Below are 10,567 nucleotides of genomic sequence, written 5' to 3' on the forward strand. Positions count from 1 at the left end.
ATCAGTATTTTCCAGCTGGGCTATGCACACTGCATGTTAGCTCACTGAGATGTTTAGGCATTAATCGTGAAAAGGCCCATAGAAATAGGCATATGCAGATGTGGTTACTCAATTTAATATGCATTACAAAGACAAATTTTATTATAACAGATCTAATAATTTAACGTATGTTCTTCTCAGTTTTATTCAATGTATCATTTTATTAGTCTATGATCTCAATTGATTGGCCATGTTTTGACATAGCTTAAGAATTGTTGAAGCTTTGGTGAAGTGACGACTAAAATCAGGAAGACAATCGGAGTGTTAAACACAAGCCACAGGATGCCCTCACTGTCTGATTATTTCTTAGTACAGATTCACATAACATAACAGAGCAAATTACCTGTTAAACTGAAATGCATCACTTTGACAGAGAGAGAACCAAATGGACAATTTTCACGTACTACCACAGTATGAACCAAGCGCCATTTATTCCTTGTAAACCACACGGAACACTGGCAACACTGGATGCAGATGAAATCTACATTTAAGTGCTGTATTCAAGTGCTCTCTTCCATGGTAGCAACAGATTTGTTTGTTTCTTTTTTCTTATAAGTTGGGAGAGTAAAAAATAACTTCTGTTTATAAACAGATATCGGTATGAAAGATTTCCTTCTACCATGAATTCAACTGTTAGCATCTCTCCATGCTTGCAGGATAAAAGCCAAACTCCTCTCTCAGTCCTGGAAAAATCTCAAGCCAAAATAAATGCAGGTGAGAGCAATCTCTTTTGCGTATTGTGATAAGCAAAATAAAACATATTAAAAGACTCTCAAACTCTAAAGCAATAGTTTATTAGAATGCAAGAAATAATAAATGGGAAACAGAAGGATCTTTCCCAGAGAAAATCCAGATCTACCTGATGAGACAAACTTATTGAAAATAAATTAATAACTGCCACTGTATATTGCTAAGATGTCTTTTCAGGCTGACACCTTTCCTTCAGCCTTGCTGCTTCCTCCAAAAACTTTCTGCAGCTTCGTGGCTTGTAGAAACACCAGATGATCTCCCATGGTGGCGTACAAAATTTCTGGTCTTCCCTCTGTCATGAGATGTGCCTTTGGGTCCTCATCCCACTGGAAATAGCCACTTGCGTCTCCCAGACTGCAGACCCAGCTTCTCATTTCCTTCCCTGCCTGCCCACCCCTCTGGGTTCATTGAGCTAGCTCCTCATGGGTGCCCACCTGAGCTGAATGGCAGCAACTTATTGGAGCTGAGACATAGCCTTCCTCCCACATGTCTGGGCATGACATCCATACAGGCTGAATTTATAGACTAAGCTACAGATGAGAAAATCGGACCCTCTCTGGGCCAAAAAGTGTGTGTATGTGTTTTGATTGTTGGATCTGGAATAGATGTGACTTGTAGCACTTGCTATCATCAATGTTTCCCAACATTTTCCATTAGAAAATCCCAGTTTTGGTTAGAAGCAAGAGCAAAAGTTTTCTAAAATGGGATGTACTAAGGATGTAGTTTTTAAAACTGGATGACTTATAATATCTTTTACAATCTGCTTGAAGCAGTTCATACTAAGTGTGTGTCCACCTCAATCTGATTGGCTTAAAACTGCCACCACAACCTCCAGCTCCAAAACATTTTTCTTAGTAATCACTGCTTTTCCTACTCTAGAAGTACTTAAGAAGTCCTGTGCATTCAGTGTCAAAATGTTGTGGAAAAACACATAATTGTTGTCTCTCTTGTGATGTATCCAGGATGTGAAAAAGAAGCAGGCTCTTCTATGTGGATCTATGTTTTACTGGGAAATCTTCTACGTGGAATAGGTGAAACTCCTATCCAGCCTTTGGGAATTACATACATTGATGATTATGCCTTTGAAGAGGATGCTGCCTTATACATTGGTAGAGTAAATAAATCACTGTTTTGTTTTTTTTTTTTTTTTTTTTTCTTAATGGATTTTTCCCTAGAGGAAACAGTCATTTTGGCTAATGGAGTGAGTGTTGTTGAATTAACTTGCCCTGATTGTTTTGCTTGCATTATTTCCAATATTAAAGTTTATTTAACAATCATGTACACTCAAGGGACCAAGTTCCCTTTTAATCATACCAGCACAGTTCCATTATCTTAATTTGAGGAAAGAATTTGACCTTAGGTTCCTGCTGTTACCCTAATCTTCCTAATTCTTCTGGATGTGGACTGCTGTGCCTCTGTGCACATTCAGTTCTCTGGAAAGTGATAAAAAAAAACATGTACTCTTTTAAGCATTTTAAATAGAATTTCATCAGGCACTCAAAACTTTCCCTCCAGAATGAGGTAGGATTACAATCAAGAGTGACTGAGGCTTGAAGAAGTTGGTATCAGCGTTTCTTTGTCGTGTTCATTGTGTGATGAGCTCTGCACTTTCACCTGAAATATCACCAGAAAGTCCTTCTCCATCAGCACCTTGTTTCAGAAAGTTTACAGCCTGGGAAAAACTCAGAATTTCTGTGCAAAAGATTCGTTCCTACCAGATTTCCAAATCAAATTTGAAAATTTAGAATACGTGGAAATTTAGGCTGGGGGTGTATTGAAATATGTTAATATTGGGTACCAAACCAAAGTGATTTTTCAGCCTGTTCTGGGTCCACCACAACTTAATCTAGCCAGCTAAAGTGTTTGTAGTGCTTATAGATTGGTATTATTATTGAGTTTAGGCCGTTAAGTTCCCTGATTTTTCCCTTGGTCTGACCTTCATTCTTTAATCGGATGATAACAAAACAAAAAAAAAAAAGTTTTTTTTTTAATTGTAAAAGTTCTAACTTGAGTAACTAACATTCCTGAAAGCAAACTTTGGCTCAGTATTTTAAGACTGTCCCACTTGTTACCTGCCACATTGTACTTTATTTTTATATGCAGCAAGAACAAATGTTCGTTTTCAGTCAGAAAAATAACAGTCCCCTGTTTTCTATTACAGGCTGTGTACAGACGCTTGCAATCATAGGTCCAATATTTGGCTTTCTTCTTGGATCCCTGTGTGCCAAACTTTATGTTGACATTGGCTTTGTAGATCTTGGTAAGTCAGAAAACTCAGATTTAAACAATTCAGTCAGGCTCCAATATACCTACTTTAGGCATGTATTTTAGGCAAAGAAATATCTGTCTAGTTTCTAGGGATAAGGGAAAAGTGGGTACTTTATAAGGTAAAATGGATGAGAGCAATGCAGCGCCTCACACAGAAAAGTCTAGCAACAAAGACAGGTGTGGAAAAAGTACCAGGTCTGTCTCTCCTTCAGCCCAGAAGATCCACAGCTGGTGACTCCCAGGAGATGCCCTGGTGAGGAGGCTCTGGAGAGACAGCAGGCACCAGGAGAAGGCAGGACTGTGGCTCAGGATCCTGCCAAGAGCTGTCTGCATTCATTTTGTAATAGACCACCATTGCTGAGAAAACAGGTCTCTCACAATGAGTACCAGAGCTCATGACTGCCTTCCTCCTCACACAACTCCTTCCTTCTGGTGACTCTTACACAGAACAGCCCAGCTGGGAGCAGGAGTGTGGTCACCCAGACCACTCCATGGCCTGGTTGTTACAGCCTCTCTGGGGATGTGTGAGCAGCATGGTCTGGGACCCCATGGCGTCAGGGACAGGCCACCAATGTGTCACAGGAATCAGCAAGTCCTTATCACCTCTCTGCAATCAGTCACTCTTGTAACACCCATAGACACATCGCACAGCTAAATCTAGAGGCAGGCAGACTCCTCTGGAGAAACTCCCTGCAAAATCACCTTCCTGGTTATCAGCAAACATTCCCTAAAAGCATTTATTTTTCTCCTTTTTTTTTTTTTTTTTGACTTTCTCCAGACAGCGTAACAATAACTCACAAGGATGTGCAGTGGGTGGGAGCCTGGTGGCTGGGTTACTTAATAGCAGGTGCGATCAGTGTTGTGGCTTGCATCCCCTTCTGGTTCCTGCCCAAACACCTCCCAAAACCAGAGGGCAGAAAGGACTCCAGTACCTCTTCTGAGCAGTCAAAGTTCATCACTGAGGATAACAAGGAGCAACACAAATCTTATCAGCAACAAGTGAAGATTGGTGAGATGGCAAAAGGCAAGTCACTAGAGCTCGTGTCCTCACTGTTGGGTCTTTCTCTCACTAATTTTTATACTGTTTAGTGGCCTCAAGATTATTTTTTCCCTTGGGTGTCATTCTCCATCTAATTAGTATGCACAAAAAGGGTCTCTTAATTGTTCTCTAGACCTGCTCTTGCACAAAAAATTTCTTCACCTGGAAGTTTTTAAATTATGCTATTGATGCATCAAATCTCATGAAACTCAGCAAAAAATATTCATGGATCTTAGCTGTTGCAGATGTGGGGCATCATAAAGTATCAATCTCAGTTTCTGCTAAACCTCCTTTTTCTTTATGGTTATCCATTTATGGAATACATACAATAGCGGATCAGAATAAGGATGGGCACAAACCAGATACTGTTTTAGGATAACATTGTTATTTTAAAAAAAGGCTTTTTTACACAACTGAATTTCCTTGGCCCAACTTTGCCAAAAGTATTTTCCTCAGTACTTGAATTCACAACTCAATATATCTGTGCTTACAGTCAGCTGTGCATACTACCCTCCACTCCCAAATTAAGCTAAAGGATGCTGTGGCTGTTGAGGGGACAATGAAACAACTCTGCCTGTTTTCTGAGCAAAAGAAAGTACCTATAACAAGATGGATGTTCTAGAAAATTGATTCTTAGTATTTTGCTCCACCATTCCCCTCAACTAGGAATGCATCTCTTATAAGCATCACAGGACTTCATTTATTCCCCCTGAAATATCCTGCAGTCCGCTTCTGGAAGGTTACAATATATTATTCACAGCAGTTATTCTCTCTCTGGCCTGGTTGTCATTTCTGCTGTTTTGTCTTGCAGACTTCTTGCCGTCACTGAAGAATCTCTTTGGGAATCCAGTTTACGTTCTGTATTTGTGTGCAAGTATCCTTCACTTCAATTCTTTAATTGGCATGGTGACATATAAGCCCAAATATATTGAGCAACAGTATGGGCAAACATCTTCAAAAACTAATTTTGTTATAGGTAATGCTATATCTGCTTCTTGATACCCTAAAAATGGACGTTTTAGGAGTGGTGTATACATACACACAGGGAAAAGTGCTTTTGAGGCTATGTTTATTCTTCTCCTTCTTTATCTGGCTTTTAAGTAGTAGCTCATAGAAGGTAAGTTATTTCATTTCTGCTTTAGCACTAGTTAGCTCTGAGTTTATCTATGCAAGTGTTACTGTAAAAGATTGCACAATTTGATACTTTATTTCCCATTCTACTGGAAATTTGAAATGTCTGTATATCACAAGAGAATAATTGAAAATTAATTTTAAAATACTTGACATAAATTTGTCATCAGACAGATCTGTTCCCTTGCTGGCTCCCCATTTATTTCAACGAAATGAAGATCAACTCAGTGCGTGCTAAAGGACTGACCATAAGGTAGCTGTGATATTGACAGTGATTTCTTACTTTCTGAAGAGGCTGGTGTTAAATAAAAGGAAGTTAAAGTCATATTAGTGATCACATAATACATGCGTTAAAAGATTAACATTATCTCAGTGCAATGCTGGTAAAAGAAAAACAGGTATTTCTGTGTTAACTTTATCTAAGAGCTTTTTTCTATTGTAAGTTGGTCTCCCCAAACCCCCACATGGCACAAGAGTGAGAGATGCTGCTTCTGCCAGCATTATTGAGCTTCTGCTCTGCCAGACCCATAGGAGGAAGGTACCTCTCTCAGTAAATTGCAGAATCAGCTTTGGGCATCGAGGTGGCCATTTGTTGAGGATGCCTTCAGGATGGTGAACTTCACAACCCAGTTGTTGAACCTACAGGCTTGGATTCAGTTTCTGAGGTCCAGTGATTCAATAGCATTAGACAGCAAAGAGGTTTACATCTATCCAAAACAGGGGGAACTGCTGTGTTTCAGAGCAGCATTAGTTGCGAGGCAACGGAGGTATATATGTGCAGCAAAGCTGTAGTGATCCATTGTGCTATGTTAATTCTTTAAAGATAGAGGCTGGAATTTCCTGGCACAGCACCCCTAAAAGCAAGGAGAAATCTTCAAGCATAGGCAATGCCCAGAAAAAGTCCTGAAAACAATCCCTACATTCAGTACAGTACTTCTCATTGTATTTACAGATTTTCTGGAGCTAAGCTTTCAGGTATGTGCAAACTGAGTGAGGATTAAGATCTATCTGATTTCACAAGCATAGGGACTATATCCAACAGGGAATGTGTGATGGCTTGGCTAGGGAAGGGTCCTGGCTGAGTGGCCATCCCTGCAACAAGGGTTTTTCCCTTCCTCCCTTTCCTTTCTTTTTCAATCTGCTCTTGCTAAGAAAGCTGAGAGCTTGCTATTACTACCAGTGCCTATTTCCCCTCCCCATCTTTTTTTTTTCTTTTTGTTTTTGCAATTTTTATCACCACCTATTTGATGAATATCAGAATTGTCAGAGCAATTTGAAGCACTGTAACAAAAACTTGCTGGAGGCTCGAAGAGGGCATTTTTTAATAGCCACAAATGAAGGAACATACCAGAAAGTAAAAGGGTACCTGCTGTGTTTGTATGGCTTTCTTTAAATATATACACAGTGTTGCTTTCCATGATGCCAGTGACAAGCAGTAGGGTGATCTGTAAGGCTATGAAACGTATGTATGAATAAAAGGGGTGCATATGAATGGGCAAGCAGGGTGTGTGTACTCTCTGGTGTACACAGCTCCCACATTCAGTCACAGTCTCCTCTTACAAGCAAAAGAGGACAGAAAAAGCTGCAGCATCAAAGTGTTTGGATGGGGCACCCACATGCAGTTATGTAGTGACTCTTCATTTACATATGCTGCACTTTGAATGCTGCTTCTGAAATCCCCTGAAGTACAATTTCCACGTGTGTGCAGATGAAAAATGGTGCTCTTGAAATATTGCTCATTGAAAAATGCTGGTGTCTTGAATCTTAGCAGTAACAGAACAAGGCTCTCATGCTTGCCAAGGTACTGACTTATGGTTTTTCTAGATGGAAAAAGGCTTTTCCTAACATCAAGCATACATCATTTCTTCTAAGCGCTGTTTTTTACATGTGTGCAGATGGATCAAACAGTGCCTTGAGACAGAAATTCAGGGGATCCCTGTGCACTTCCTAGCAGGGAGACTAAACTCCTATGTCAGGATCTTGTATATTACATCAAGTCATTTTAAATCATGTTTCGAAACCTCCAGCCCCTGGGGAAAATAATAATAATAAAAAAAAAATCATAAACTTAATTTGCTCTTTGAATGCATGTATGCTTTTGTACTTGCTTTTGTTTTGTATGCTTACTCAACTCAGCACCAGTAAGTGTCAGCATGAATTAAAAGCTGCAAAAGGCATACATAGCCATGTGCAAGTGGAATTTAATGTGCTAGATCTGGCTGGTAAAGGTGAGAAAACCAGTTTCAGTAACTATGAAATCCAGGAAAGGTCACCTTACTTGACTGTGCGGTATCTTTTACAGTGGTGTCTATTTACATCTTTTTTGCATGTACTTGAACAGATTTTATTTTTTTTTTTGGTCTTGTCCATGTCTATCAATATGGACACTGCTTTGAGCAGAACTGTTCCAGTAAGGATTAATGGTCACCCTATTTTATGTGTTCACTGCCTTTTCACTTATTTCCTTGAAGCCTGTTACAAGAAGACTGCCCAGAGGGTGTATATATATTTTTGCTGTGGCAACACTCACCCAAGGGAACATTTCAACATACAAAACTGGAGAAATACCCTAAATGTCCTGTGTATGGAGAAGATGGCATATTGCTGGCTCTCTCCCTCTTGGGAGATCTCCCTAGGAGATCATTCGTTTCATGGCTCAGTAAAAACAGAAAAAGTAGGTCTTTCTCCAGACTTTCTAACATTAGGTAGAACTGAATTTCCACTAGGAATGAGCAGTTTGGGCTCCTCCTCCCAGTGGATGAGGGAAGAGAAGCTGACCTTCTCAGGGTGGGACAGCCCCAGAGCATGGCCCTTGCTGCTCCTGTTATTGCTCCATGGTGAAGGACTCGGATGGGGCCCCAGGGAGGATCTATGCCTCAAGGAACTGTGGCTGTCTTGGCTGCCCTCAGCAGCACGATGCCCCCAGACAACACCTCTGAGCCCAGAGCACTTCTCACGAGAAATGACAATAAGAATATTTGAATTAACACTACATGATACCTCCACTGACAAACTAGCAATGAAGAAAATCACCTAGCTTAAGAAAGTAGAAGATCATTGCCTAGACCTTATATAAGATAGGACCAATAATAATCTGTCTCTCAGAGAACTGGAAAAGCAGCATTTCCCTAGGAACAAGTTAAAAGCAGTCCCAGCATGTTCGCAGGAACAATCCAAATCTGGACACACACAAAATAAATAAATAAATAAATAAATAAATAAATTGCCCAGCTTGAAGATGTGTAATATTTTGCTTCTTCATGTTATCACTGCTGCTGTTTTTGTGGCTGAGGAAGATAGTCTATTGAGATGGGATATTCACTAATACAGATTATTTCTGTTTGATTTCAGGTCTTATCAACATTCCTGCTGTGGCTTTTGGCATATTCTCTGGGGGACTGATCATGAAGAAATTCAGAATCAGTGTTTTAGGGGCTGCAAAACTCTCTCTGGGATCATCTTTCTTTGGTTACCTGCTGCTCCTCTCTTTATTTGCGATGGGCTGTGAGAACTCAGATGTGGCCGGACTGACCGTGTCCTACCGTGGGTATGCTGGGAAGAGCAAACTTCAGCATAAAGTGCTTCTGAGAAGCAAACTCCTTGGTCGTTGTATTCCACAAAGTATATATTGTTGAAAAAAGAATGACTGACCTAAATATGCTTCCCAGAACTGTGATTCAAAACGGTGGAAACCATTCCATCTATTCCACTGGGCATTGTGTCAGAATTCATTTGTGATTGCTGCCTTCAACTCAGAGGGTTTTATGCCACAAGTGCAGATTATTTTTCTGATTACTTTTTAATTATTATTGCCATGGGACCCATCCTTTCAAGATAGAGATTCCTGGAAACGTGAGGAGCTCAGTAGGGGAGTGAGATTCAATTAATTGTTCCTTGCTTCTGCATGTTGCTGAACAACCCATGGTGCTTAATAGCCTCCAGACTCCAAATTTAAGTATTCATGGATTAACCATGAATTAACTGTGACACTATCTATGAGGTATACCTGAGGCTAGCCCTTCTATTACAGCCCCAGGAGCTGCTTGGCTGCTGAGCTCAGCAGCAGCTGGCTAAAGGTGCAGATAAAACTGTCATGCAATGTAACAGCTCCTTGGTTTGGATAAATACCGTTCTGATTGTTTCCCCATCAACTTTTGCAGTGATGTAAGAGTAACTCACTCCCCTCTTTGGCTCTGGAATAATCAAGCTTTTTTTTTTTTTTTTCTGGTTTTGTTATAAATGCATCAAGCCTCAGAAAACTGCAATCTTATAAAATATGAGAAAATGCATGAATAGAAATTGTTAGCTGTCTGTCCTTAATAAAGTATTCACCATCTCACAGTAGGCATGTGATATTGAAATAGTCATGTGAAGAAATCCTTTTGATCACTGAGAAATAAGAATTTACCCTCTGGTGTGGATAGGAAGAGACAACACTGTAATGGGTTAAAGACACAAGGCCTGGCCAGGTGCACCTGGCAGAAAGCAAAACTCATGAGTTGATAATGATTTCTTCCACATCTGCCAGAAAACATCATCATGATTCCTTTTTCTACAGAACCAAGCAGATGTCTGGATACGAGCAAGGCCTGTTCTCAAACTGCAACTCAGACTGCATGTGCTCCCAAAATGACTGGGATCCCATCTGTGGGGAAAATGGCATTACCTATGTTTCTGCTTGTCTCGCTGGCTGTCAGGCATCCAATGGAAGTGGAAAAAACACTGTGAGAGTCTTTCATTTCTATATGTGATGTGGTAACTTTCCTGCTATAACTAATTCTGTCAGAGTGAGCAAACTAAAATTGAGTAAGGCATGTCCCATCCAGACATAAACTCCTGAGGTTTTTAGCAATTTACCATCCATGTTCAAAACTCTTTCAACTACCGTTTCCTGTAGAAATCCCAAGCAGAGAATGAAGGAGGCTTTTTTAGCTGTTGGCTACCAAAAACACTAAATAAAAATAAAAATCTAAATACATTCATCAAAAGTAGATTTTTATATATATATATATAAAATTCTCCTTCCTGTTGAAAAATCTTTTCCGGTTTGGATTTAAATTTTTGGCTAACTGGAAAAGCATGATGTACAGTTCCCAAGCATTCACTTCCCTGCTGCTTTGGCTATCATACAGTTTCACCTGCTGTCTTCCAGGTATTTTTTAACTGCAGCTGCGTGGGAATTTTAGAATCTCCTTCAAGAAGCTCCTCAGCTGTGATGGGACCATGTCAAAAAGGAAATGAGTGTCCAAAAATGTTTCTGTATTTTCTGGTAACATCAGTTATTACTTCATATACTTTGTCAGTAGGTGGCACACCTGGATACATACTTCTTCTAAGGTA

The 10,567-nt window shown here is 40.0% G+C and overlaps 1 protein-coding gene across 10 annotated transcripts in view; it reads left to right on the forward strand.

The window, feature by feature from the left end:
- Positions 1-10,567, forward strand: part of LOC308190997 (solute carrier organic anion transporter family member 1C1-like) — a 30,280-nt gene that overhangs the window by 10,971 nt on the left and 8,742 nt on the right. For 8 of the 10 annotated variants that reach the window (XM_080582882.1, XM_080582880.1, XM_080582879.1 and 5 more), the window contains 8 exons: positions 632-753; positions 1,752-1,898; positions 2,951-3,049; positions 3,836-4,081; positions 4,908-5,072; positions 8,579-8,774; positions 9,786-9,951; positions 10,380-10,564. In XM_080582882.1, the coding sequence (XP_080439008.1) occupies positions 632-753; positions 1,752-1,898; positions 2,951-3,049; positions 3,836-4,081; positions 4,908-5,072; positions 8,579-8,774; positions 9,786-9,951; positions 10,380-10,564 (1,326 nt within the window). Of the gene's footprint in view, positions 1-412; positions 559-631; positions 754-1,751; positions 1,899-2,950; positions 3,050-3,835; positions 4,082-4,907; positions 5,073-8,578; positions 8,775-9,785; positions 9,952-10,379; positions 10,565-10,567 lie in introns of all 10 variants that reach the window. The other 2 variants (XM_080582876.1, XM_080582884.1) reach the window with 2 other exon arrangements.

This window comes from Anser brachyrhynchus (assembly GCF_964034855.1).
Source record: "Anser brachyrhynchus genome assembly, chromosome: 1".
Taxonomy (NCBI): Eukaryota; Metazoa; Chordata; class Aves; order Anseriformes; family Anatidae; genus Anser; species Anser brachyrhynchus.